The following is a 24,510-nucleotide window of genomic DNA, read 5'->3' as shown; positions in this document are numbered from 1 at the left end:
TTTCCGGTCTTTATCGCATCAAGAACACCTTTCCCCCCCCCCCCTCTTTCTCTCACCATCACCACGCACGCTCTGCAGTTCTGCGCCGCGACTTTTGTCAATAGACATCGATATTTTCCGAAACCGGATGCGCAAATCCGTGCAACAATAAATTCGGAAACTGGCGCGGGAAGTTTAATCAAGCCCTCGACGAGCCATAAGTTCCTGTTTAATTCCCACCACCTGTAAATTACGGGAACGTTTGCTCGCATAGACAACGGTAATACATTCCGATGTTGTTTTAATGCGTTTTTGGCGATCCGTTATACGTAGAATCGTATTTTAACGCGAGCCGGTTTACTGAAATTTTACGCGTTTTACGTCGCGTTTTTCCGCGGATTAAAAATCCTCTGATTGCAACGTGACGCGAGTCGATATCGAAGACTCGATCGCTAGAGAAACGGTTCATTTTCTTTCATTTATTCCTCGCTGCACAGAGTGATTCGCGACAAAAAATCCTGCGTTTTTCGAGCCTGTTGTTTTTGCGCTTGTTGCGAGAACGACTCGAACTTTGTAGCTGTTTTCGAGTTCGACGCGATGCAGTGCAGATCGAGGAATTAGCTGTTCGCAAAGATTTTAGCGACATTAATTTTTCATTAAGAAAATTTCTTTTTAATTTTTATATTGAACTTTATAGGAGAGTTATTACAGAATTATTTAATTCTGGAGATAATGTGTTTTTTTTATCTTAAATTGCGATTATTTCAATCTCAACAACCTCTTAACTTAACTATTCTGGTCCCCGAGGCCATTTAAACAATAATAACTTTTATACCGGGACCGAATGGGATGTGAATCTTGCATGATTTTATAGAGAAAATTGTACTGGAAGTAATGCACTTCGACACAATGCGGAACAATATGGAAGTCGAAAGATATCCTTTGGATTTGCGACTTTGGCTGAGAGATAATTAAAGCGTTGGTGGCAAATAAAAATTCAAAGGGTTGAGGAGAAATAATTCAGCGAGGAAAGGGTGAATGGGTGAACGTGGAATCGGAGATCGAACGATCTCGGGGAACGTGAAGGGCTGGACGGGTCAGGAATCGCGCAGAAATCGCGGAGATCGGCTCGCGAAAGTACGGCCGCGTGTATCCGGGTTACGATCCACCTTCTTTGCACGCTCGGAAGCGCTTTCACTCGCGCGTGTCGCTGCTCTCCGCTCGCTGAAACGATTGTTGTGTCCGTTAATCGAAAGCTGTCGCGAGAACGCCTCTACGAGCTCGGCAATCCTCGTAGACATTTTTGAAAAATTCTTTCTCTCCGACTCGGTTCGAGACCTGGCTCCCGCGGCGAATAATTGCGAACGCGGAACACGGCTCCGCGAATCGATCAGGAATCGCGAGCGATATTAACGCGGCGTTAATTAAAACCGAAATTTCGTAAAATTTCACCCGCCGCAGCCTCTCTCTCTCTCTCTCTCTCTCTCTCTCTCTCTGTCTCCCTCTCTGTCTAGCTCCCTTCTATCATCCAATCACGCGCCATCGATTACTTTAATTGTCATCGTAATAATGCAAAGGCTCCGCCGGAATATAACGCTCTTACTATAATAATAATATAATTATTGTTATTATTATTATTAATGATGATAGTAATAATAATGTAAAATGGATTCCCAGTTTTACTACAAGGCAAACGTAAACCGAATTTAATTTGCCGGGAAGCTCGCGCGACCGGCGTTGCTGCGGCCGCCGCCCGAATATATTTCAGCAAGTTTATTTTCAACCGGTACACGGCCGTATACGATAATTTTCATATTAATAGCATGAGTAAGTTCCGCGTCGAAGTCGTGTCGCATTAAATAACCCTCCGTACTCGACACTCTTTCGGCTTTGATTTCGATTTTCGATTGTGATCGATAGGCGAGACCCGGACCGACCGCGTGCACACGGTTTTTCCGCAATTCTACAGGCTGATCTAACTGCTCGGGTCCGAATAATATCTGTCGATCATTTTTTACAACATTCCATACGTTCGGTAATGTCGACGTGTCCTTCCTCCAGCGTCAGAAAAATTTTGTTAATTCCCGAATGGTGTATTGCGAATCGTTTTGCAAATTATAAGGTGCCTCCTGTCTGGTAAAATAATTCGAAAAGTATCGGATGATTTTACAGAAAGAAGTATGTTGAAAATGTAGAAGAAAGTTTGTTTAAATGAGACTTTGTATTTCGAGAAAATTGGCTTCGGTCTTAAGTAGATCTTAAGTAGAATCGACCAGCTATGATCAGACATGGAGGGTTCAGAAAATAGGGGGTACAATTTATATTCAAACAATACTTTGTTTTCCAAAAGTATTGACTGTGAAAGTCAGGTTAGAAGTAGAATCATTCGGTCATGATCAGACACAGGCGATACCGGTAATGTTCTTGCATAATCAACAAGAATTAAGGAAAATAATAGTACTACAATTATCTTTTCATCCTCACCTGTCTCTCATTCCTTACTCTGTCCCTTGCTGTCACATTGACAAGATAAAAAATCAATATAACAGAACCAATTACGGTGACTTCTCTATATATGTCGCCAAAGCCTGGATGATAAACGTCGCGGAATTATCCCCACTACCACGGGGCATACCCCGTAACTCGAGAGGCCTTGAACGTCGAGAAGTGTAAACATAACACGGCTCGGGTATGTCTCCTGGACGATACACGACGCTGGCAAGACCCGTGTTGTTGACATATGTCGAGAATTCACTGTATTTATCTTTCCTATAAGTTCCTCCATTGGGAATGAACACCTATGGCAAAATGAAATAAGTTCAAGCTATGACTGCGGATTTTAAGCAGTAAATAAATTAAAAACAGCAATTAAACGATGAAATATATTTGTATTTAGCTCTCACATGTTGCACTTAATGCAAACAATTTTTATTTTGCACAAAGATTCCCCGTGATTCTTCTCGTCGTTCCCACCTGTTAAAACGAAGCATATTTCTTCATTGTCCGTGAAAATTGTGACAAATTGACACAAGGGTCTGTTGAAGGTCGACCCCTGACCTGTGTCAGATATCGTAAGTGACCGTGATCTATTGATGATTCCAGTTATGCGTGATCTTGGAGCCGATGCAGGAGCTGATGTCGAGGCACAAGGCGTACGCGTTGTCACCGCGGGACTGCTTGAAGACGACCTTGTTCCAGAAATGGCAGAGGATGGTTGCCCCGCCGGGTAAGAGAGGTAGACGAACAGTTGCTTTACATGAGAAGCACCAGCCAGTGGAGCCAAACGGCCGACCAGTCTACCGCAGGATTTGGTTTTTGATCGGGACCAACGACGGAGAATCGTCGTCGTGTTGTCGCGTCATGAATCTCGGTTCCAGTCGCTTTCCACGGCCGCAACATCCTTCCTCCTAATCCATCCAGATCCGCAATACTCGAAGGGTGTGACGAAGAGCAAAACTGGACATGATTCCACGTTGAGCACAATTGAGCCAAATTCAAAAATGGTGCAAATCGAAAACTGTTTAGTCGATCATCAGATAGTAACAAACGTGTTAAACTCGTGTCCTTGTCGAGTCGCAACGATCGATAGTACTTCTCTTAGAAGAACGTTGCTGCTCGTCTCGGCGTAAGTTTCGCGTTACGAATGGTTTGTTACAAGGTCGTAGGAGTCCGATCAGCGGTCACACCCTGTTCCTGCGTCCCCACGGTTCTTCCCCCATGTGAATAAATCCCCTGACCTCGTCGGCGGCGCCACGCGAGAGCGTTCGCAAAAGCAAGATTGTGTTCGCTCACGAAAAGCTCGGGCAGCCGCCGTCGTTGCCGCCGCCATTCCGGGATCGTGCGATCTTTCTTAGATAGCGCGATTCCTTGATTTTTGCAAGGATCGGCGACGCGTTGCGTGCACCACCTCTTCCACACATGCTTCTTCTCTCTCGCTGGGCTTTTATCTATCGTTTTTATCATGCGTATACGTGCACCGCGTTTCCTGTTCCAACCGCCGCCGCGCCGTAGCCGTCGTCGTTCCTTCCTCCGCGACCGTTATCCGTTCCTCCGGTGTGTGTTTCCCTCGTCGAATCATGCTCTCCTTCTCCTCCTCTTCCTCCTCTTCCTCCTCTTCCTCCTCCTCCTCCTCTTGAAGGTCAGCGAAATCATGGAACCGAGCGAACCGCCGCTCATAAATCGGATCACAGTCGTGTAAATAATATGCGATGCGTGTTTCTCTGTAAAGATTCTATTACGTGAGTGCGGGCGCTCTTTTTTCTTATAGTAGCTTTTGATGGCGAACGATGACCGTTCATTTTTTCTCATAGAGACGTGTACATTATTACCATTTTTCTATTCTGTCTGTCCACCGATGCATGCATGCTTGTGTGTGTCAGAGACCTTTGATTGTGGAGAAAGGTCCAATATGCTGGGTAGCGGTCTGAAGTTTCTTAGCGCGCTGCTACATGGCTAGCATCCGTCAGCTAGTGACGCCCGCGCGCGTGCGACCGTCTCATCGCCGACATGTTCTTACAGAGTCCCAGAGGCCGGCTAGCAAAAGAAGAAAGAGGAAGGGAAGCACCTCGGGCCCGGGCAACAACGCGCCACCAGCGCCCAGCAAAAAGAGATCGCCAGGGCCTAATTTTTCTCTGGCGTCGCAGGTGAGCACCCTCCTTCAACCCTAAAACCTCGGACCCAACTCTGCTAGGTCTAGAAATCCTGATGTTCCTCCCTTCGCAGCTTCTGAACCACGTGTAGCTCTAGGTGTACCTATATCCAGACCATATCTTTAAACTTAAGCTCGAACTATAGCCAGCTTTGCATAAATCAGGTTCTAGCTTCGTAGACCTCTGACCCAACTCTATTCGGTCTAGAAATCCTCATATTCCCACCTTCAAAGACTCTAGACATCCTAGACTATTATAGATCTGGGTGTACCTAGAGCATATCATCCGGACCATTTCTAAGGGAAACTTTAGCTTAAACTCTAGCCAGCTTTGCGTAAGTCAAGCTCCAGCTCAATCCATTAGTCCTGCTTCCTGGTGGGAGCGTATGTCCCATATTTTTTGGAACCTAGAACTGCCTTCCATATTTGTGTACCAACTCCCAAACTCCCCACAATAGCTGCAGCCCAGTTACCCTGCAGAGATCTTTAGTTGCCGAACGGAAACGAACTGAGTGGCAAAGGGGCAAGACGCCTGACATCCTAACCACACCCAATCCAGAGAACCTCGTCTAAGTAAACGCTTTTCAATCTAGTAGAGCTAGCAGCTTGACCCCCTCGCTCCCGTTGGACCTTAGAGTTGCATAAATCTCGAATCTGAAGCTTCCAGGTTAATCTAACGATTAGTTTTTTCCTAATCAGGACGTGATGGTGGTCGGTGAACCATCGCTGATGGGCGGCGACTTCGGCGAGGAGGACGAGCGGTTAATCACGAGGTTGGAGAACACGCAATACGACGCGACGAACAGTCTGGACCCCCATAGTCACGACACCTCTGGTGGACCACCCCCGCACCCCCATCAGTTCCATTCGGAGCCGACCCCGGGCAACTCTTGGCCACCAGACCGCGGTCCCGGCCCGCCACAGGGAGGACCTGGTAGTCAGGTAATTGATCCTTCAGTTATCTCCTAGATTGGTGGCTAGGTCAAGCAGAGTAGGTGGTGTGTTCGCAGGGAGAGAGAGATAGTCGATAGTACAAAATCGTACTGTCTTCGTTCTCCCGAATTCGCTCTCGATTGTTCTTGTGTGCCCCCTTTTTTCTGATGTTAAAAACGATCTGCTCTGCTTTTCCAGGCTATACCAGCAGTGTCCTGAAAGAGCTCTAGATCCGAAGGCCTCGCTAGGCGTATAGGTGTATACCCGTGCTGTCCCACGGGTGGGCGTGTTGCTGGCGCACGAAAACGAACTTCGTTAGAACTCGAAAAGCCACAGCAACAGTAGAAAAAAAAATAAAAAAAAAATAAATAAATAAACCAGAGCGAGAGGTTTGAGACAACCTCCGAGCGCAGAGCCGAGAAACGAGGTCACGGCTAAGCGTGGCTGGAGCGTGTGTGTGTGTGATAAATAGAAAAATAAAAAGGAGGGGCCCGAATTCGCTCGCCCCCGAGTTGGACAGCCCGGGTGTATACTCTCTCTCTAGAAAACCGCTCGAGTCGGATGGACAAAAACAGAGACACGATAGAAGGACCGACGACAGATAGAACCGCGAACAAAAAACCGTAGGTGCTAAGGGAACCGTGTGTGACCCTGTTGCAGGGTGTTCAAGGCGGACAAGGAGGCGCGTCAGGGGGTGTACAGGGATCGCAGGACGCCAGTCAGCAGCAACAAGACAAGAAGAGCCCCGCGGTGAGCCAGTGAGGCCAGGAGTCCCCGCGCCCCCCCACCAGGGGGCGACGGGGGCGCAGGCCCAAGAACGTGGCTCCCTAGCGGGGCGAGAACCCTAACCTCCCCGGCGCCTATTTGGCCTCGGCTGGCTCCGGAGCAGCCGGTAGGCTCGTGCACCACCCGATGGCCTGCCATCAAGCCGGCCTGCCGAGCCACCACCCGGCGGACCATCAGCACCAGCACCAGCAGCACCAGCATCATCAGCACCATCATCATCCGCAGCAGCAGCAGCACCAGCAATTGCAGCTAGGCCACGCCGCGGCTGCAGCAGCCGCCGCGGCCTCCATGGGGATGGAATCCTCGGAGCTGGTCGCGGTGGCCCACTACCAAGCGCAACAGCTCCAGCGACAATTGTTGGCCGAGCAGTCGGGCCAAGCCGGCACGATGCTGCCGCCGGCTACTCAGCCTACTGGTGGAGGCATGACGCAGCCGCTCCAGCAAGGGCAACACGCCGCAGCCGGTGCACCCCAATCTCAGGGCCAAGACCCGCTGCAGAGCTTGATGCAGCAGCTGATCTGCCTGCAGCAGATCGAGTACTTCCTAGCCCAGCGTGGTCACAAGTGATATAGCATCGACGACGATGACGAAGACGTAGACGACAAATACAAACATGTCCGCTGCTCGAGAACCGATAATTCTTCTTCGGACCTGGATCGGATCGAGACACTCGACGGTCATCATCATTATTATCACCATCATCATCATTATTATCATCATCATCATCATCATCAGCATCATCATCATCATCCGCTGCTTCCGGGGAGAACTGCACGCGCGACGACACCACCACGGACACGGCTCGGAATTTAAAAACGAATAACGAAAACAGGTGTAGAGAGAGAAAGTATGCTTGTGTGAGAGTGGATGAATGAGAAAGCGAGAGAGAAAGAAAGAGAGAGAGAAAGAGAGAGATAGACTGGCGCGCGCGTCTGGTGTGCGTGTGTCTCCGAAGCGTTTCTCGACGATGGGTTGCCGACCATGTTTGCTCCCCGATTCCGAAAGGTCTTTTTTCCTCGTGTGCTGTGACAGAACCCGTTTGACATACCGTCGAGGCCGAAGATTCTTTTTCTTTTTCCTGTTCTCTCGATCCTCGTACCCGCTGGAGGACGACGACGATGACGACGACACGTGGCAGGGAAGGATCAGCGGCAGGAAGAGATCTTGAAGGATCACAGCCGACTCGATGGAATTTGTGACCCGGGGGCAGAACAATAGGGTCCGGAGATAGAAGCGAGAAGCACCATAGACGCCGCCGCTCCTCTGGGACACCGTGGGGGCGACGAGGACGAAGCCGGCGTTTTTTTTTAGCTCGTGTGATAAAACAAAATAATAATTAAAAGAAAAAACGCAGAACGTAATTGACACGTCGATTTGTGCGGTTTGAGCGTGCTACGGACAAAGAGTATAATTGAAACGAATAACACAAATGAGAACGGTGGGGTGGATTGACTGGCGGTGAAAAAACGCGCGCAATCTCGCGGGGTGGGTATGGGGAGGGGGGTTAAAATAGGGCTTTTCGAGGGAACGGGGGTTGGGGGCTCGTGTACACATCGAGGTTTCAAGATGCGAACAATAGCGAAAGACCGAGCGAAAGGGAAAGAGCGAGCGATGGAAAAGAAACGAGAAAACGGTAAAAAAACGCCACGCGCTGCGGCAGAGACGATCATTCGCTCTGGTGCGAGCTGTGAATGAATCTCTATCCGTCAACAGTATTGATATAATTAATAGAATAAATGAATATAAAAAAAAACGTTATTGTAAGAGGTATATGGTAAGTACGACGTATTGTGCAAACGTATGCGAGAGAGATCAGCGTGGGTGCGAGGTGTCGAATGTGGGGAGGGGGTTTCGGGTTGAATGAGGGATGAAAGAGAGTGTGTGTGAGAGAGAGAGAGAGAGAGAGAGAGAGAGAGAGAGAGAGAGACATCGATGTGGGTGTGCAAGGGGAACCGGGACCGTCTCAAATGGAATCGAAGAGGATGTCGAAGCGCGGAGCCCGATCGAACGCCAACGCACAGGCCCCGATTGTCCTGTAATTGATAAGAACTGAATCCTCGAACTCTGAACCCTCTGTAACGAAAAGTGTAATGTTCGCGAGCTACTCATTGTTACCGACGGTCGACGATCGCGAACACCAGGCGGAGAATTGTCTTTCGCCTGACAATTGGTCGAGCGACGACCCGTTTCACCTGGGACCAGCCCAAAGTCCCTTAGCACAGCGCGTACCCACGTCCGGATTCATTGTGTGACCGATTCTCCTGATTTCCACCGTGGTAGCAGCACCGATCATGCTGTCTTGGTCGCCGCCGCGGTCCCCCGGACTCTCTCAACTGTCTCTAGACTATTACTTTAACCCTTTTGCTACCAGACAGATCGATCAGCCCCGGTCGTTCGTGCGAAAACTGCCACGGGCCGACTTGATTCCTTCGTGGACGCGTGAAGAACATCGGACCCGGATGGTTTTTGCGTAGCCCAGCTATACTATCCGGGGCAGGGTAGCAATTGGGTTGAATCGCGCGCGATGATCTAATTCCCATATCGACGCGACATCACACCCCGACACGTTCACACAGCCACACGCACACAAGCAGAGAGACACGTATATAGATTTCCCAGAGGAAACGTCGACGCGGCACCGATTTTTACGTACACACTGTGAAGAATCATTCTAGTATGAAGTTCCTTGCGCGTTACGTTTGTACATGATATATATATATGTATATGTTCCTCATTGTATGCTTATACGTTTGTTCCTATTTTTCGTATTAATCCTTGTGACTCGTTGTGTTCTCTTTCCTCCTCTAGCTGTCCAAGCTCTCGGGGCATTATACTGACACGACCGCGGTTCGAAAGCGTGCTCCTGGCTGCGTTCCCATCTGCGAATTTTTTCCTTTTTCTTTTTTAAATATCTGACCGATCTGTATCTACCAGAATGAAGAAATCTGATTGTTTTTTACGATCGCGATTTTCGCTCGAGAATCGGTTTGCTTTTGTTCCGGAAGTTCCGTGAAATTTTTAGTATTTTGCAACGAGCTAGGAAACTGTTCGAGTTCAAAGCGATCCGGATCGTTTCCAAGCGAAAGAGTCTCGGTTGGTCAGCTGGGAACGCGGCTCAAGACTTCCTCGAGTCGTCGAATGCGATCTTCGACAGCAGCCATCGCGCGTTTTTGGTTTCTTCTCTCTTGTTTCTTCTCTGTTCCCCTTTTTCCTTTCCGGCTATCCCCCCGTCGGAACTGTCAAGCACGAAGAAGTCAGGACAGCGTCCTATCACATCCCCGCACACCGTTCTTCGGGTTCCGGAAGTCGTGGAAAGCCTGCTCGTGGACTTCGAAGTGGTCGCTCGGTAGCTAACGGTTAAATCGTAATTGTAAGGAAGGAACATCGCCCTAGTTGTATCGTGACACGTATCACATCACACGTAACACGTATATATTATTGTATACATACGCATATAGAGCTATAAATATATTTATTAGTTTCTCTCATCCTCGACTGGTGTCACCAGGAAAACACGACGTTGGTACGAGCTCTGCTTGCCGATCGCGAACACGTAATACCAATTGCGATCACCGTTTCCCCGAACAGAATGTGTCCCCTTTCGCGTTCCTCGTCTCTCATACCGAGATCGAAGTTCGAACGATTTTTTCCGCAGCATCGATCGTGGCTTGATCGGCTAGAGATCGATCGAACATTGTTTTGCCGAACGAAGCACTATCGATGGAAATCGATCGGATCCGAAGCTTCCGAGGAAGTTGACCGATCTTCCAGAAGATCGTGCGACCAAAAACATAGATCTTCGTCCCTGTTGAAGTGAAGCTCGAACAATTTTCTAGCCAGCGTCGATCGCGATTCGTTTAGTACCAAATGCACATTGGTCACCGATCGACGATCGATCGACACCGAGTGGATAAATTCTTCGGCTTCCGAGGAGGTCGGACGATCTTCCAGAAGATCATAGGATCAAAACCAGAGATCCAAGCTTCGTCTCTTTGTTGAATTCAAGCCCGAACAATTTTCCAGTCATCGTCGATCATGATTCGTCCAGTAATCATTGTTCGCCGAACGAAGCATGATCGATGGACACCTAGATGGATAAATTCTTCAGCTTGTAAGAGATTGTAGAACCAAAAAACAGAGATCCAAGCCAAGGTCTATCCAAGAACGAGACACGATCGAAGAAGACCGATTGGATCCATTCTTCAGCTTCCGTGATGATTTTGTACGAAGCCCGATCGATCTTCGAACGAACTGGAGGATCGAAAAGGTGGATCCCAGGACCGGTTCGAGCTTCGATCCTGCAGGAATTTTATAATCGGGGAAAGAAACGATCGAACAGGACGGCTCGACGTCGTTCCGCCTGTATCGGTTCGCGCCGTCGTCGAGCGTATGCGCAAAGAGAGAGAGAGGCAGAGAGAGAGCATGAGAGAATGAGAGAATGAGAGAATGAGAGAGAATGCCTGGCGTAGGCGGACCGTTTGGGGAACGAGAGGTATGACTGTTTGCGGAGGATCGATAGGTCGGCGGTAAATGTAGACGGGGGTGAAGAAAAGAGAGAAAGAGGGAGAGTGAGAGAGAGAGAGAGAGACAGAGAGAGGGGCACGAACGTCGGCGTTTCATCACGTCCATGAACTCTGCGCTTTCGGGTGGTTCCACTTCGGACGCGCGTCTCTGGTGAAGGATAGAATTTTCTTCGAATATGTACAAAGTCATCGTATACACACACTCGTCATGCACCACACGTCATCAGCCACACACAAACACCGCATACGAACAATCGCATACATGGACACGTATAGATATACAGGTGTTCAGAAATAAAAGGAAAGCTCGAGAAGAGACGATGCTGATCATTTTCCATTCCGATCTATCGGGACGTCGAGGATCGGCCGGCGGCCATTTTGGTGTGCGGTCAAGCGGACATCTTGTGCGCCAGAATAACATTGTGTTCTGTATGAAACCGGAAGCGGAGGAACCGAATTGCAGGATTGTAGACCACACGAGAATGTTCACACACGAATAGTGAATACACTCAGCGATACACGTAACCTCACACAGACACATACACTGGACACACATACGGTTGCAACTACAAATCATTGAATTAGATAGATAAGCTACGCGTGAAGCCAGTACACAGTCCCACGGCGTGAGAGTGTGCGAACAGAAATGATGGAAATGAAAGATTTTCTGTGTGTGTTTGTGTGTGTGTGTGTGTGTGTGCGAGAGAGAGAGAGAGAGAGAGAAGGGTATTTCTAATATAATTAAAAAAAAAAGAAACAAAAGTTGTATGCCTGGATGAAACGCAAGAAACTCTGCGTGCGCGAGTACGTATACGCGAGCGAATGCGAGTAAGAATGAGAACGAAAACGAGATCGAGCGTGCGAGAGCAGGATTAAATGATTATTTCGACACGAGCATGCAGTGGGTTTTAGGATAAATGATCTATTGACAAATGTTGTATATTATTACGAATTATAATGACACTATTATAATTAATTAATTAATTAATTAATTATTATACCCTAATAATGTGAATTGAATTTAACCGACACGGGAGAGAGAGAGTGAAAGAAAAGAGAACGGAGAAGATGACACGAGAAGCGTCAGAGTACATAGGCAGAAGAAAATTTTAATTACCGCCCGGGAAAGGACGCACGGGAGATGGGTATCTAAATGATCTCGGATCATCGGGCCATCGTCCTGGAACACGGAACGAGGAACACCTTCCTTTACGTCGATCGTTCCCGTCTCTCCCGTGGAGGAACCGCCACTGGAATGAAATTATTGTAAATAAATTAGACCAAAGTATCGTCGGAAGAGCCAGGCTCCGCGGTGTTCGCTCCGCAGCGTCGTCGAGTCGTTCTGGAATCCTGGCGATGCGTTTCGGGGGATGCGCGAGAAACGTTCGCGGAAGTTATCGCACCGTTCTCCCTCGTTAGCGTCGCGCGCTCAACGCAGCGAAAGACCCGGAACGAAAGAGAGCGGGACGCTAACGCGAGGAAAAAGAGCTGCGACATCGAGAGAACGCTCGAGACCGTTCGCGTCCTCGTCCAGGCTCCCCGAGAGAATTCTACAAATTAGTTTTTAAACTTGTGTAAAAAAACAATGGAGAAGGGAGAGGACACGGCGATGACAGCTGACCTCTTCGACGGGGACCCCGGGGGTCGGGGTCCTGCGGGTCAAGTTCTCGGGGTCCGGTGCCCCTCGTCGATCGATTTCCCATCTTCACTTCGCTCGAACGCGACCACGGTTCCCTTTGCTCCCCCGTCATCCCCTCCGTCGATCCCCGAGCAATCCTCGCGATGGAAATCTTTGGCGCCATGTTCACGACCGAGTTCTCGGAAGCTGTTGCGCACGAAGCGGACGCGATACTCTTCTTTTTCACGCGACGAAGAGAGGTCGGGTTCATGCGCAACAGACCTGTCCTTCCCGCTGAAACGTAGAGTTCCTACGAACGAAACTAAAGATTCATTCTCCGACGAGTTGCCCGGAGGCGGAGCGGAGAAAAAGATCGATTCCTTTCCGTCCACAGCGACTGTCGACCAACACGGAAGCGATCACGTTCGAGAAAGAGGGAGAGAGAGAGAGAGAGAGAGAGAGAGAGAGAGAGAGAGAGAGAGAAAGTGTGTGTGAAAGAGTGAGAGAGGCTTCGGTCCTGAGTCAGAAAGGTCCCAAGTAGATTTTGGCTCAGGGATAACGCAGGAGTTACGGTGCACACTCGAAAATAGTGTTATTTGCGGCCTTTGGACTGAGCAGCCGAGCACGCCGAAGAGAGAACCACTTCTTCGTCTATTAGATCCTAGAGACTCGAGCCGAAAGCGACCCAGAGCAATCACGATCGAGATCGACGAGGCGGGACCGCGATACCCTAACCGTGATCAGCGTTCGATTCCACCCGGTCGAAGACAGTTCGCAGAATGTCTAGGAGGAGGCTGATCGCGCGTCGTTCCAAGTTCAGAGGACCGAATCCTCTTTCTCCCTCCCTGCTCCCCATTCTCGTCGCGTGGGATCTCGGTCGCCATCTTGTCTTTCTCTCCCTCGGATAGATCCCCACGCCCCCTCCACCTCCCCCCCGGATGATCGAAGGTCGCGAACGCGATTCGAAACCCCTCGTTGCTCGCCGACTTCGACCTCGGAAAACGGAAAGCTTCGATTAGCAACGGTTCGGCGGAGCTCAATTTTGCGAGTGTTTGTAAGTATGATCGCTTCCGGTGAACTCGAGAGTGAGAGAGAGAGAGAGAGAGAGAAAGAGAGAGAAAGGGGGACTGCAAGCTGAAAATGGCAGCGTTCCCCAGAAGATCGTTCCCCGCTCTCGAGGGGGGAAGTTGAAACATCATTTTTGCGGGATTAGATTGCGACGGAGAGGAAAGACTGAAGCTTAGTTTAGCTCCCCCCCTCTCGGAGCCGGGACCAACAGGACTCTTCATCGTTTCTGCCGACACCTTGTTGCATATAAATCAGTAACGGTGGTCTCAAATTTTTCAAAGCAATCCTGTGTTCTAGATGACCAGTGCTCGCAGTAGATTGGATTGATCTCGCTCGGACACGTTGATTTCCATTTTATACGCAACAAATGAATTTTGGGGGAATGAATGAAGGAGCTCGAGGGTATGTCGAAGCGAAAGAGAGAAAGAGAGCGTGAGAGGGATGAGAGAGTGTCAAAGCCGTGCTAAGTCGTTTCCGTTTCACACCTGTAAATATCCTGTCCTCTGAATTTGGCACTAATCCGTGCCTACGTGGTCGGTGTGTGTAAGATATACATTGAGGTTCTCGATCAGCGTGTCGATCGATCGCTAAAAACACCGGACCAGTTTCGAGCGACGAACGCGCATCGATCTAGTGTATAAAGGACGAAGAGAAACAAAATGAAAGAGAAACACAAAATATTAGCGAATTAGGGACGATGTAAGAGAGTAAAGAGAATCGCAATCAAGGGATTAATTACACTTTACCCCCCGCCCCTTTTTAGTGGACATGGGCCAGCTCGGTATATTATATTAATATACATTCAAAGTTGGCCCATCGCCATGACCAATGAAGTAATAAGGGAGAGAACGAGAAAGCGAGAGAAAGAGTGTGTGAGAGGGAGAGAGAAGGAGCGAGAGAGAGGGAGAGAGAGAGAGAAGAATGAAAGGGAGAACGAGAGAGCGTGTGCGAGGGAAAGAGCGACAGATAGAAAGAGAGCGAGAGAGGGATGAAAGAAAGCAAACAAACAAAAAAAAAAAAAGAATTGTCATCTAATTACATTTTTACGCACTCCAAATTTTTATCCTCGTCATTTGTATCATAGCGACATGTGTTTAAAGAAGAATCCACATTATATGTATGTAATCAAAATTGTAACTGACAAAACGTTAATAAAAAAATGATATTCGATGCGCTGTCCACGTCCTTGCTTTACTCTCTATCTATATCTACGGAAATACTTTTCGTAAAACGGTGAAATAATTAAAATTGAGTGTTTAATTAATGTTAAACAATCGTGCGGATGATTCGTTCCGCGCTACTCATAATATGTAATGTAAAATCCGGCACGGTTCATTTGCTCCGTAAAACCTCAAAATAGCGCCATTCCACGTAGCGGAAAATCGCAGAAACTGTTAGCCAAGTGTTAGTTCGACCCAATCATCCAGGTGTCGCCAAATACAAATGCTACTTTTGTCAATCACAGACGAGGTACAGGCACAGAAGAGGTATAGGAGCAGAGAGGATAGGAGAGTGCTCACGCCCGGGGTTTCGGCGTTTCCACTTTCGTGACATCGCCGCTTTAGCATGGCACAGAACCGTGTCGTCTTTCCTGGAACAGAACCGTGTCGTCTTTCCTCGAACAGAACCGGGCCGTCTTTTAGCATAAAACCACAGACGAGGTATAAGAGTAGACCAGGCTCTAGTGCCCCCCGGACGTGAGAAAAAAAATACATTGGGTGATTGGTCTACTCCTGTACCTCGTCTGTGGTACAGGTAAGATGATGCAGGTTCTGGTCGAGGCTAAAAATTAGAGTAGGTGGCAGCACTATAGCGGGGACACTAAAATCCCGGGCGTGAGCACTCTCATTTCCTCTCTGTTTATATATTAAATTGCTCTTTTATTGATTTGATTATTAAAATATTAATTGCATTTTATTCGCTCTCCTTTCTTGTTGTAGCCATCTCATACTCCATTTTCCAGCATTAAATATATTTACATTAATAAACAAATAATACGATTTCTAATCTCACCTGCTCATAACCAAAGCTTCCTATAACACCAAAACATTTGGAATAGATTATGGAATAGATCCTGTTGTGTAGGGAGTTTAGGGGTAGAATTTACAAGGATGTGTAGATTATCTTCCGTTTATAAACGTTAAAACGTTGATATTTTCATTGTCGAGTATTCTGTATTCAGAGAATTCCGTTTGATATGCTCAGTATCGATGTGCTATGACATGTTATAAATCTAAAAAACTTCAAAATGATTTCGAAAACTGTGTGCATTACTCAAGAAGGACCAGCAAACGCACTAGCACTGAACAAGGACAACAGTCAAGTTGTTATAGCAGGACGAAATGGTAATGATTTTATTATATTCCAAAACATTAATAACTCTTTATTTTTAGTTTATTATATTTAAGTTATGTTAAGTAAAGTTATGTTAAATTAAGTTAAGTTATGTTTAGTTTATTTTATTTATTTATTATATTCCTAATCAATTTACATTGTTCTATAAATTGTCATTCTTCCGTTACAGTTTTTAAAATATTTACATTATTGGAGGACAAGTTTGAGGAGGCCTGCAATCTACGCGTTGGTAAAAATCTGAACTTAAACTTCTCCTGTAATGATGTTGCATGGAATTTAATCGATGGTAAGTTAACAACACCAGCCAGTCTATTGAATGATTGTACAACTAAAAGATATCGATAATATTCACATTATCCAGATCATATACTGGCCACTGCAGCCACAAATGGTGCAGTAGTGGTATGGAACTTAAACAAGGCCTCAAGGTCCAAGCAGGAGCATGTCTTTATCGATCACAAAAGAACCGTAAACAAAGTAAGCTTTCACATGACTGACCCAATGTGGCTAATATCTGGTTCACAAGACGGCACCATGAAGTGGTTTGATCTCAGAATAAAAGAGGCTACTAGAACATTTTATAGGTAACTGGCTTTCCAACTGATAATTTTACTTGAAATTTTGCAAAATATTAGAGAATATCAAAAATTTTAGTAACACAGAATCTGTGCGTGATGTACAGTTCTGCCCCCACTCGCCGCACACTTTCGCTGCCGTTTCCGAAAATGGTCACGTGCAACAGTGGGATTTGCGAAAACCGGACCGTTATTTCCAACATTTCACCGCACATAGCGGGCCAATATTCGCGTGCGATTGGCACCCTGAAACTACTTGGCTTGCGACCGCTTCCAGAGACAAAACAATCAAGGTGCTTCTCCATTTTTCGTATCGTTACCGGAGCCGGAGGTTATCGAACAGGCTATATCAGGGGTGATAGTAACATTTCTTTGAAACACCATTACATAAAAATTCTTTTGCAAAAATGTTACTCGCTCAACTGACATTATCTAGTTGCAACAATTTGGCCGGCTCTTGAGCAACGTTCGTGTTATTAACAAAAAAGGGGCTGGAGGAATTGTTTAAATCGGCCTCAATTGACGATGTTATCGCTCGTATCTTATTTTTCTTTCCAAACTTCGTACTTTAGGTGTGGGATCTATCGGGTAAACCCAGTTGCGATTACGTGATACACACGATAGCGTCTGTGGGTCGCATAAAATGGCGACCCCAAAGGAAGTACCACATATCCAGTTGCGCCCTTGTCGTTGACTGTAGCATAAACGTGTGGGACATACGCAGACCATATATTCCTTTCGCAAGCTTTAACGAGCACAAAGATGTTCCTACTGGTGTGGCTTGGCGAGGCAATCCGCAATCGTTCCTGTCCACAAGCAGGGTAAATCATTAGTGATGCTAGATCGTCCCATAGATAGGGTTGCTTCCTGACGCTAAAGACATTATCATAGTAACCCCAATTTATTAAGATGATTAGAAGAAGAGGTACTATTTCTCGCAAAAAGGGACACAATTTCTGTTTAGCATAAAAATCTACACTTGTACGTGTAACGCATTTTGCATGGGACGATCTAATAACTTCAAAAGATCATCTGCATGTAATTAACAGATTGTTATTAATACAGGACTGCACCCTGTATCACCACGTATTCAAAGACGCAACTAGACCAGCAAGTAAAGCGAATCCACAAGGTATTGCATTGAATCCGAAAGGAGATATTGCGTATGCTTGTAAAGTAAATGTTCATGTAACAACCACAATGAAACAGTTGACTAATATAATGAGGTTAATAGATCCGTCGTATAATAAACCAGCCCGGTTTCGTCTATGTTCGTCAAAGAAGGGTTGAAATGTTAGTTGACATTCTCTTGTAGGAAGACGGCTGCGACGAACGATACATTTTGCATGGCGTCCAGCGTGATGCACAGATTTTCCTTAAGCGTGCCAAGAGAGCCGAAATGGTTCAAGGTATGCGCGGAGGGTTACTTGCTATCCGGAAGATTGAACGATATTTGCGACCATAACGCTGCGGTGGCTAGAAACGCCGGTAGAAACGATGTAAGTAATCATCGGCTTCATTGCATTGTGCACCCTCGCTGACACTAGCTTTCGATCAGATCAGCACGGTGTGGACTATCATAAAAACTTTGTACGCAAACCCTATGGGATCTATACTGAAAACGCCTCCGACCGCTTCCAAGGAGGATATTGTGAACACGCTGAACTTGGCGCAGATTACTATTGGACCTAGCATAGATCAGCTCAATGCAGGTATAGCAAAGAAATTATGATGTGGCAAGGACTTGCATGCAGCATTGGGGCGAGGGGGACTAGTATATACTAGATCTACTAGCTCTACTAGATGAAGTTTCCTGGAGATTAGGTGGAGCTAACAGACTCTTTACCTTGCTCCTGTGTCTTTAAGTTTGTAGGTCCTGGTCTTTGAAATGATTGCCCCCTCTGTTCCATTTGTTTATTTTGTATTGTACAGGATGGAGCATTGTGAACAGGTTATTTGAAGGTGATACTCGATTGGGGGTGCCATAAAAATATCACTATTGTTTTGAATGAAATGTGTTGATATTTCCTTGGAAGGTCGTAGAAAGGTCACCCCTATTGTTTTCAATGGTATGATGTGTTTCGCCCTGTATTTGGTGGTACATTTATGTCCATTATAACATTGACAAAATTTGTTAGTCCCTGTATGGGTCAGAGGGGATGTGTTAATCGAAACCTGCAGCGTCGAATCGCTTAATCATGCTTCTTTGCAAGGTCATGAGAACGATGTGAAGTCGTTGCAAGGGGAAGTAACGGGAGCGACTAGCGGAGGCGATGACGAGACTGAGACTGACGAGACTCCCGAAAACCAGCACTCCATAGGGTCCTTTTTGCCTAGGTTAGCCCTCAAGGTACTCAAATAACGCTAACCCAAAAATACTCATGTTAATACGTTATCGTGCAGCTACAAAAAGGCGTTCATTGACAACAAGGGATCATCAAAGGGAGATTTCCTGTTCGGTGAAAGCGAGTTTGAACCAGTGACGATGGAATACACTTCCAGCTACATACACAACATAATGAACAACGATAATGATTGGACGTTGTCGAAAGAAGCGTTTCCTCTGAGACACGAGATCAAAGACAGGTCTCCGCCTCCAGAACAGTTTCCTAATCATCCCCCGGATATTAATGAGGATTGTGCGTCTTTGATGATCGAGGATCAACCGAGCCAGTTGATCGTCTCGAATATACCCAAGCCACAGTTCTGGGATCCAACGAATTTAATCGAGGAAGCGTTGAAGCATCATGCTGCGCTCAGGGACATACAGACCTCCGCGTCGATTTTAATAGCATTAGGGGAGAAACGAAAGAATTTGAATATCGAGACGGCTGTACAGGAACACTGGATACTGGACTACTTGGACATGCTAGCCAGGTTTAAACTTTGGAACGTGGCTACCCAGGTTCGTCAGACCTACCGGACAATTTTTGTATATTTTCTGAAACTCTACGAATGAGGATTATTTCATAATTTTTTTTTATCAGATAATCCAGTCGGTTTGGATACCATCGGTATCTCAACTGAACCAGCAATCGACAGTAATACACGCTTGTTGCTTGGCCTGCACGAAACCGTTGCAGAGAGCTGCGTGGTTATGCGACCGGTGCCACTCGTCGCATCATGCGCTGTGTTCCGTCTGCCATCAAGTGAGAAATCTTTCTTTTTCCGAAATTATCTCAGTTAAAACTAGGCCAAAAATATTTTCTGTGCATCTGTTCTGTTGTTCAGCATTTTAAGTTCAAGATCATCTGAAGGTCATCTGAATGTTTCAAGATAGTTCTTTAAAATGAAAATCCACGGGTTTTGGTTTCGTTTGCAGGTAGTACGAGGGATGTACGCATGGTGTCAAGGATGCACCCACGGCGGCCATGTTCTGCACATGAGCGAGTGGTTCCGTTGCAATCGACAGTGTCCAACCGGCTGTGGACACATGTGCGAATATACCTAATCGCTGACGACGATTCCCTGTTGGTGTAAGTTTTCTATCCACATGTACATACTACTAGACAGTACTTACGTTACTAAAAACATTTTAGACATATAGAGAAAGAAACATTGTGAACAGACGAGTCTAAAGAAATTAAATTATTTATTGATTCTACTTTTGTAAATTGTATAACAACGTTCGGAACCTCCTTTCATTCGTGTCGTCGCACGATATCGATGAATCGTTGACGTTCGTAGATAATATCAAATGAAACGTATAAAAATACACTGCTGTTTCTTAAATAAGCAGCACCAGCTTCGATGGTGACGTAATTCTATTGACGCACCGTTCTTCACTGTTGAAAACACGACCGCAATAGTAAATCACGGTCCATCGCTTCGTTTCACAAGGCTTGTGCAAACGCGAGTCGATCGCGCAATTCGCGAGATTAGTGTTCCTATCTAACTATTCTTCTGGTTCACTTTTACTATCACACTCTTCACTTCGGTGTACCCCTCGAGACCGTACGATCCCATTTCCCTTCCGTGACCGGACATCTTGAATCCACCGAACGGAACTTGAGGTGCCAAAGCGTTGTACGTGTTTACCCTGAAAACCATGCACATATTTAGAGAACAAAGTAGAATTCATGAAATCAGAGAATTCAACGTGTGGAATTTAAATCATTTCTTAAGATTAGGGGTGGGCGGGAATCTCGAATATTTTCGGGAATCCCGTACCAATCATCGGGTACCCGACAATTTCGGGTATTCGCACACTTCTACTCGTCAATACTTACCAAACCGTGCCAGCTCGCAGACCCTGGACGATGTAATTCGCCTTGTCGATGTCCTTCGTGAAAACTGCAGCCGCTAGACCATAGTCTGTGTTGTTAGCCCTGTTGATCACCTCGTTCAAGCTGCTGAACTTCAGAATTTGTTGAACTGGTCCGAAGATCTGCAATCATATCCATTACAATGATGTTCGTCTATACTCATCCAGAATTACCACGCGGTCCATTATGTTGGGGGCATTGGTGGCTACCTACCTCTTCCTTGGCAATGGTCATGTCATCTGTGACATTAGCGAACACTGTTGGTGCGACGTAGTATCCCTTATCACCGACACGAGTGCCGCCTGATACTAGTTCTGCGCCTTGGTCTTTGCCTGACTGGATCATTGACATGATTTTCTCCATTTGTTCCTCGTCGATCTGTCGACGTAGAAATATAAGGATCAAACACTCTACTGATTGGTAGGGGATCTCACTAAATTCGTGGGCTAACTCTACTATATTAGTGCTTATAAAATACTGAGGAAATTGTTCTATAAGAACATGGTCTACGGACACAACTCTCAACAGTGAGAACAGTATGATATTGAGCCACAAAAGCCTCGAATCTCTACAAAAATGACCATCAATCAAGGACGACCGTACAAAAATCCCATATTTTCCTGTCAATACCTGCGGTCCTTGTTCCACGTTCATGTCGAAAGGATCTCCAACTACCCTAGACTTAGCCCTCGCAGCACTCTTTTCTACAAACTCGTCGTAAATGGAGTCCTCGACGAAGGTCCTGGACCCAGCACAACAGCATTGACCCTAAAACAAAGGATCGTGCAGATAATGACAACAGAAATGAACATTGAAAGCATAAAAAGCGTTTCATTCAAGTAAGCAGTGTTACGATCAAGATCATTTGGTACCATGTTGAAGAACAGGCCAAAGTGCGCCGTCTCGACGGCCTGATCGAGATCGGAGTCCTTCATGATGATGTTAGGCGACTTGCCACCGAGCTCCAACGTGGTCCTCTTCAGTTTGCTCATCGCTGCCCCTTTTTTGATTAATTGTCCTACCTCCGTCGAGCCAGTGAACGCAATTTTGTCGACCTTGTCGTGATTAACCAACGCGGCCCCTGCGTTACCGAAACCAGGAAGCACGTTGACGACTCCGTTAGGGAATCCAGCTTCCTTGGTCAACTGGGCGACGTATAGAGCCGTCAACGGTGTTTGCTCCGCTGGCTTCAGGACGACAACGTTCCCTGCGAAAAGAAATTCACAAAACTTAGCCAAACGTGATAAACATTTGCGACAAGATAACACCATGCGCGATTTAGCAAGTCATTAGTGTCCTTCAAAGACATTCTGAAGCAATGTTAAATATGAAAAAACGTATAATACGTTCGTTTAAAATATACGAGTGAAACTGTGCATATTGACGATTTAGTAGCGAAAATGTTGTAAATGAAGATATAACTAGTATTTGTAATGAGCTACTTTGCATACTTGCCTGTGGCCAGAGCAGGTCCAAGCTTCCAAGACATCATCAGAAGCGGGAAGTTCCATGGGATGATCTGTCCGCAGACACCAACTGGTTCGTGGCGAGTGTAAGCAAGGTATTGTCCATCCATGGGTATCACTTTACCATGGTTCTTGTCGGCCCATCCTGCATAGTATCTGAGAGCTGCCGCGCTGGCGGGCACATCGAAGCCGTACGCTGTCGCGTAAGGTTTGCCATTGTCCAGCGTCTCCAACGACTAAAATGTATTCAACAGAAGCATTCGCATTTAATCCTAGAATTACTGAAATCCATTCAAAAGTACTTCAACTGGACGTAAATGGTAATTGTTCTTCTGAACACGTTCTTTGCCACGTTTTTTGTCAAGGCTGAGTGTAACGAATAACGTGTACTATCGGTGGTTCACGTGACACGGAGCGTGTTGATGTTAATTTGAACTGGAAAAATGGCAGGCGGAATAGAAATTCAGTATACGTATGTAATTTGCATAAAATGGCACAATGTCATAAAAATGCTTGGATTCCACGGCATGCACATCGTCAATTTTTGGCCTACTTCTAACGCTTATATTACCAAATATCTGCATAATCGCGGCAGCTCCTGACCAGGAGCTTCCTCTTTCTCTTTCGAATAAATCCTTTACCCAAAGCGACAAAATATTCTTATATAAGGACGAAAACTTGAGGCACGTAAAACCAGTTTTTGACGGTAATGTAGTCACTCTACCATATCGCGAATCTACGAAAACCGAGCACTAAACCTACCACCGCCGGTCAAAATGACCGTTCCAGATTTTTTATTTTACAATTACTGAAATTGTAAAAGTGCTTTCGTGGGAAACGATTAAATAAATATATTTAGGAGAGAATGTATTATAATACGAACCGCACAAAATCCAAATAAATTCAATCTCGTCATCTTTATAAGACATGTATTAGTTGCTTTTAAAGCTCGGTAGGTTTAGTGTTAAACAGATTCGCAGTCTAGCGATGTATGAATTAAGTATCAGTAATCGGTGTAACAAGTTTCGCACTTTACCGCGAGGTATGTACGGTCTCTCTCCAGCAAATAGGCCAGTCGATTCAGGAGCACACCTCGCTGCGAGGCGTCCATAGTCCTCCATGGTGAACCTAATTTGAAAGCTTTGTTCGCAGCGTTCACAGCAACATCAACGTCCGCAGCATCGGCTTCTTGAACATCCGCGATCACCTGCCCAGTCGCGGGATTTACTGTAGGGAAAGTTTTCCCGCTTTTCGATCGGTGCCACTCGTTGTCAATAAAAATCTGCAACAAATACGTCCGCGATGAAACATCGAATTCAATTTCCCTCTCTGTTTGTTTGCTGACGGAATGATTTGCGAATTGTTACGGAGATAGATACGCGCAAACAAGATTGCACGACTAGCCACTAGAAAAATAAATTGTGAAACTGATATATCTACATTCGGGGTTCAGATAAACGTTCACGAGGTTGCGTTGATAGCCTCGAATTCTAGCTCGAAGCGGAGATAAGATAGAAATCCTCGCGAATCCTTATCGGAATCTCTCCGTTCCACGTACAGAGATCGTAGATATGAATCTCGATTACGTTTCATAATATTCTGGAGTAGTTTCGATATTATTAGATCGTTGGCGAGCTGCCAGCTGCTGGAATTGGCAATGGAAACGCGATGATAAACAAGACAAAAAGAGATGACCTTAAATTACGGGAGGAATCCCAATGTGTACATCTACACGCGTAAACATGCCCGGCAACTGTACGCGTACCGTGTACGTGAAAATTAAATAATCAGACAGGCATGTCGTTGAGCAACGATTTATGATCTTCAATCATAGAAAAAGTGAAAAATTCTCTGTATTTGTTTAAGGTACGATGGTACTGAGTCGCAGAATAGTAACGTGATTTGCATAAACTCACCCCGGTGTACATGATCGACGGGGTCTTCTCAGGCGCCGGCACGGTTGCCGTGGAAAAATACCGCGACATACGTGTTCTGCTCAAGATTCGTAGCATGATGCCGGTTGCTATTATTTTGCGATACTGCGAGACTGATGATACAACGTCTGACAATGACGCCTGCCGCTGCAACACTGCTACTGTCGCATCCGGGAACGCCGATATATGGCTTTCACTCGCAATGAATGTAGCAGATTTAGCAGATGCGCCACAGTTTTCGCTGAACAGTGACCGTAAACTTGTCGTTTTGCGCACAGTGCCGTACAAACTACTCCCGCAACACCGTTCGATGAAGCGTGCCAATTTCTTCAGACTTTTTGGTAACTTCCTAGGAACTTT

The 24,510-nt window shown here is 46.3% G+C and overlaps 4 protein-coding genes across 9 annotated transcripts in view; 3 read left to right on the top strand and 1 right to left on the bottom strand.

The window, feature by feature from the left end:
- The window catches only part of Chi (LIM domain-binding protein 2 Chi), a 195,062-nt gene extending 188,703 nt beyond the window's left edge, over positions 1–6,359 (top strand). For 4 of the 6 annotated variants that reach the window (XM_076788486.1, XM_076788484.1, XM_076788482.1 and 1 more), the window contains 4 exons: positions 3,082–3,214; positions 4,498–4,622; positions 5,327–5,569; positions 6,221–6,359. In XM_076788486.1, the coding sequence (XP_076644601.1) occupies positions 3,082–3,214; positions 4,498–4,622; positions 5,327–5,569; positions 6,221–6,322 (603 nt within the window). In that variant the 3' untranslated portion in view covers positions 6,323–6,359. Of the gene's footprint in view, positions 1–3,081; positions 3,215–4,497; positions 4,623–5,326; positions 5,570–5,758; positions 5,938–6,220 lie in introns of those variants that run through there. The other 2 variants (XM_076788481.1, XM_076788483.1) reach the window with 2 other exon arrangements.
- Positions 6,360–6,467: 108 nt separating this feature from the next.
- Positions 6,468–8,114, top strand: LOC143354429 (uncharacterized). The gene has a single exon (XM_076788507.1). It carries the CDS (start codon positions 6,473–6,475, stop codon positions 6,911–6,913), a length of 441 nt encoding a protein of 146 aa, XP_076644622.1. The 5' UTR covers positions 6,468–6,472; the 3' UTR covers positions 6,914–8,114.
- A 7,263-nt stretch (positions 8,115–15,377) lies between these two features.
- On the top strand, positions 15,378–20,089 carry Wdr24 (WD repeat domain 24). The gene is made up of 12 exons (XM_076788478.1): positions 15,378–15,900; positions 16,080–16,196; positions 16,272–16,494; positions 16,565–16,778; positions 17,058–17,306; positions 17,551–17,711; positions 17,801–17,984; positions 18,044–18,197; positions 18,699–18,822; positions 18,889–19,390; positions 19,473–19,634; positions 19,808–20,089. The coding sequence occupies exons 1-12, from the start codon at positions 15,804–15,806 to the stop codon at positions 19,934–19,936; spliced, it is 2,316 nt and encodes a 771-aa protein (XP_076644593.1). The 5' UTR covers positions 15,378–15,803; the 3' UTR covers positions 19,937–20,089.
- On the bottom strand, positions 20,059–24,325 carry Aldh (Aldehyde dehydrogenase). The gene is made up of 8 exons (XM_076788492.1): positions 24,133–24,325; positions 23,253–23,498; positions 22,206–22,452; positions 21,623–21,957; positions 21,381–21,518; positions 20,964–21,128; positions 20,715–20,872; positions 20,059–20,524 (listed from the first exon to the last, which is right to left on the bottom strand). Exons 1-8 carry the CDS (start codon positions 24,226–24,228, stop codon positions 20,377–20,379), a joined length of 1,533 nt encoding a protein of 510 aa, XP_076644607.1. The 5' UTR covers positions 24,229–24,325; the 3' UTR covers positions 20,059–20,376.
- Positions 24,326–24,510: the final 185 nt, after the last annotated feature.

This window comes from Halictus rubicundus, chromosome 5 (assembly GCF_050948215.1).
Source record: "Halictus rubicundus isolate RS-2024b chromosome 5, iyHalRubi1_principal, whole genome shotgun sequence".
Lineage (NCBI taxonomy): Eukaryota > Metazoa > Arthropoda > Insecta > Hymenoptera > Halictidae > Halictus > Halictus rubicundus.
This window is presented reverse-complemented; position numbering and strand designations above follow the sequence as displayed.

What these genes read in the sequence shown, in the direction of transcription:
- LOC143354429 (XM_076788507.1), top strand. Translation starts at nt 6,473, where the DNA reads ATGGCCTGCCATCAAGCCGGCCTGCCGAGCCACCACCCGGCGGACCAT.
- Wdr24 (XM_076788478.1), top strand. Translation starts at nt 15,804, where the DNA reads ATGATTTCGAAAACTGTGTGCATTACTCAAGAAGGACCAGCAAACGCA. An exon ending in CATAGATCAGCTCAATGCAG is followed by an intron (nt 18,198 to 18,698) that starts GTATAGCAAAGA and finishes CTTCTTTGCAAG; the next exon opens with GTCATGAGAACGATGTGAAG. An exon ending in TTTGGAACGTGGCTACCCAG is followed by an intron (nt 19,391 to 19,472) that starts GTTCGTCAGACC and finishes TTTTTTTATCAG; the next exon opens with ATAATCCAGTCGGTTTGGAT.
- Aldh (XM_076788492.1), bottom strand. Translation starts at nt 24,228, where the DNA reads ATGCTACGAATCTTGAGCAGAACACGTATGTCGCGGTATTTTTCCACG. An exon ending in TGGACCTGCTCTGGCCACAG is followed by an intron (nt 21,958 to 22,205) that starts GCAAGTATGCAA and finishes TTCTTTTCGCAG; the next exon opens with GGAACGTTGTCGTCCTGAAG. An exon ending in ACGTGGAACAAGGACCGCAG is followed by an intron (nt 21,129 to 21,380) that starts GTATTGACAGGA and finishes CTACGTCGACAG; the next exon opens with ATCGACGAGGAACAAATGGA.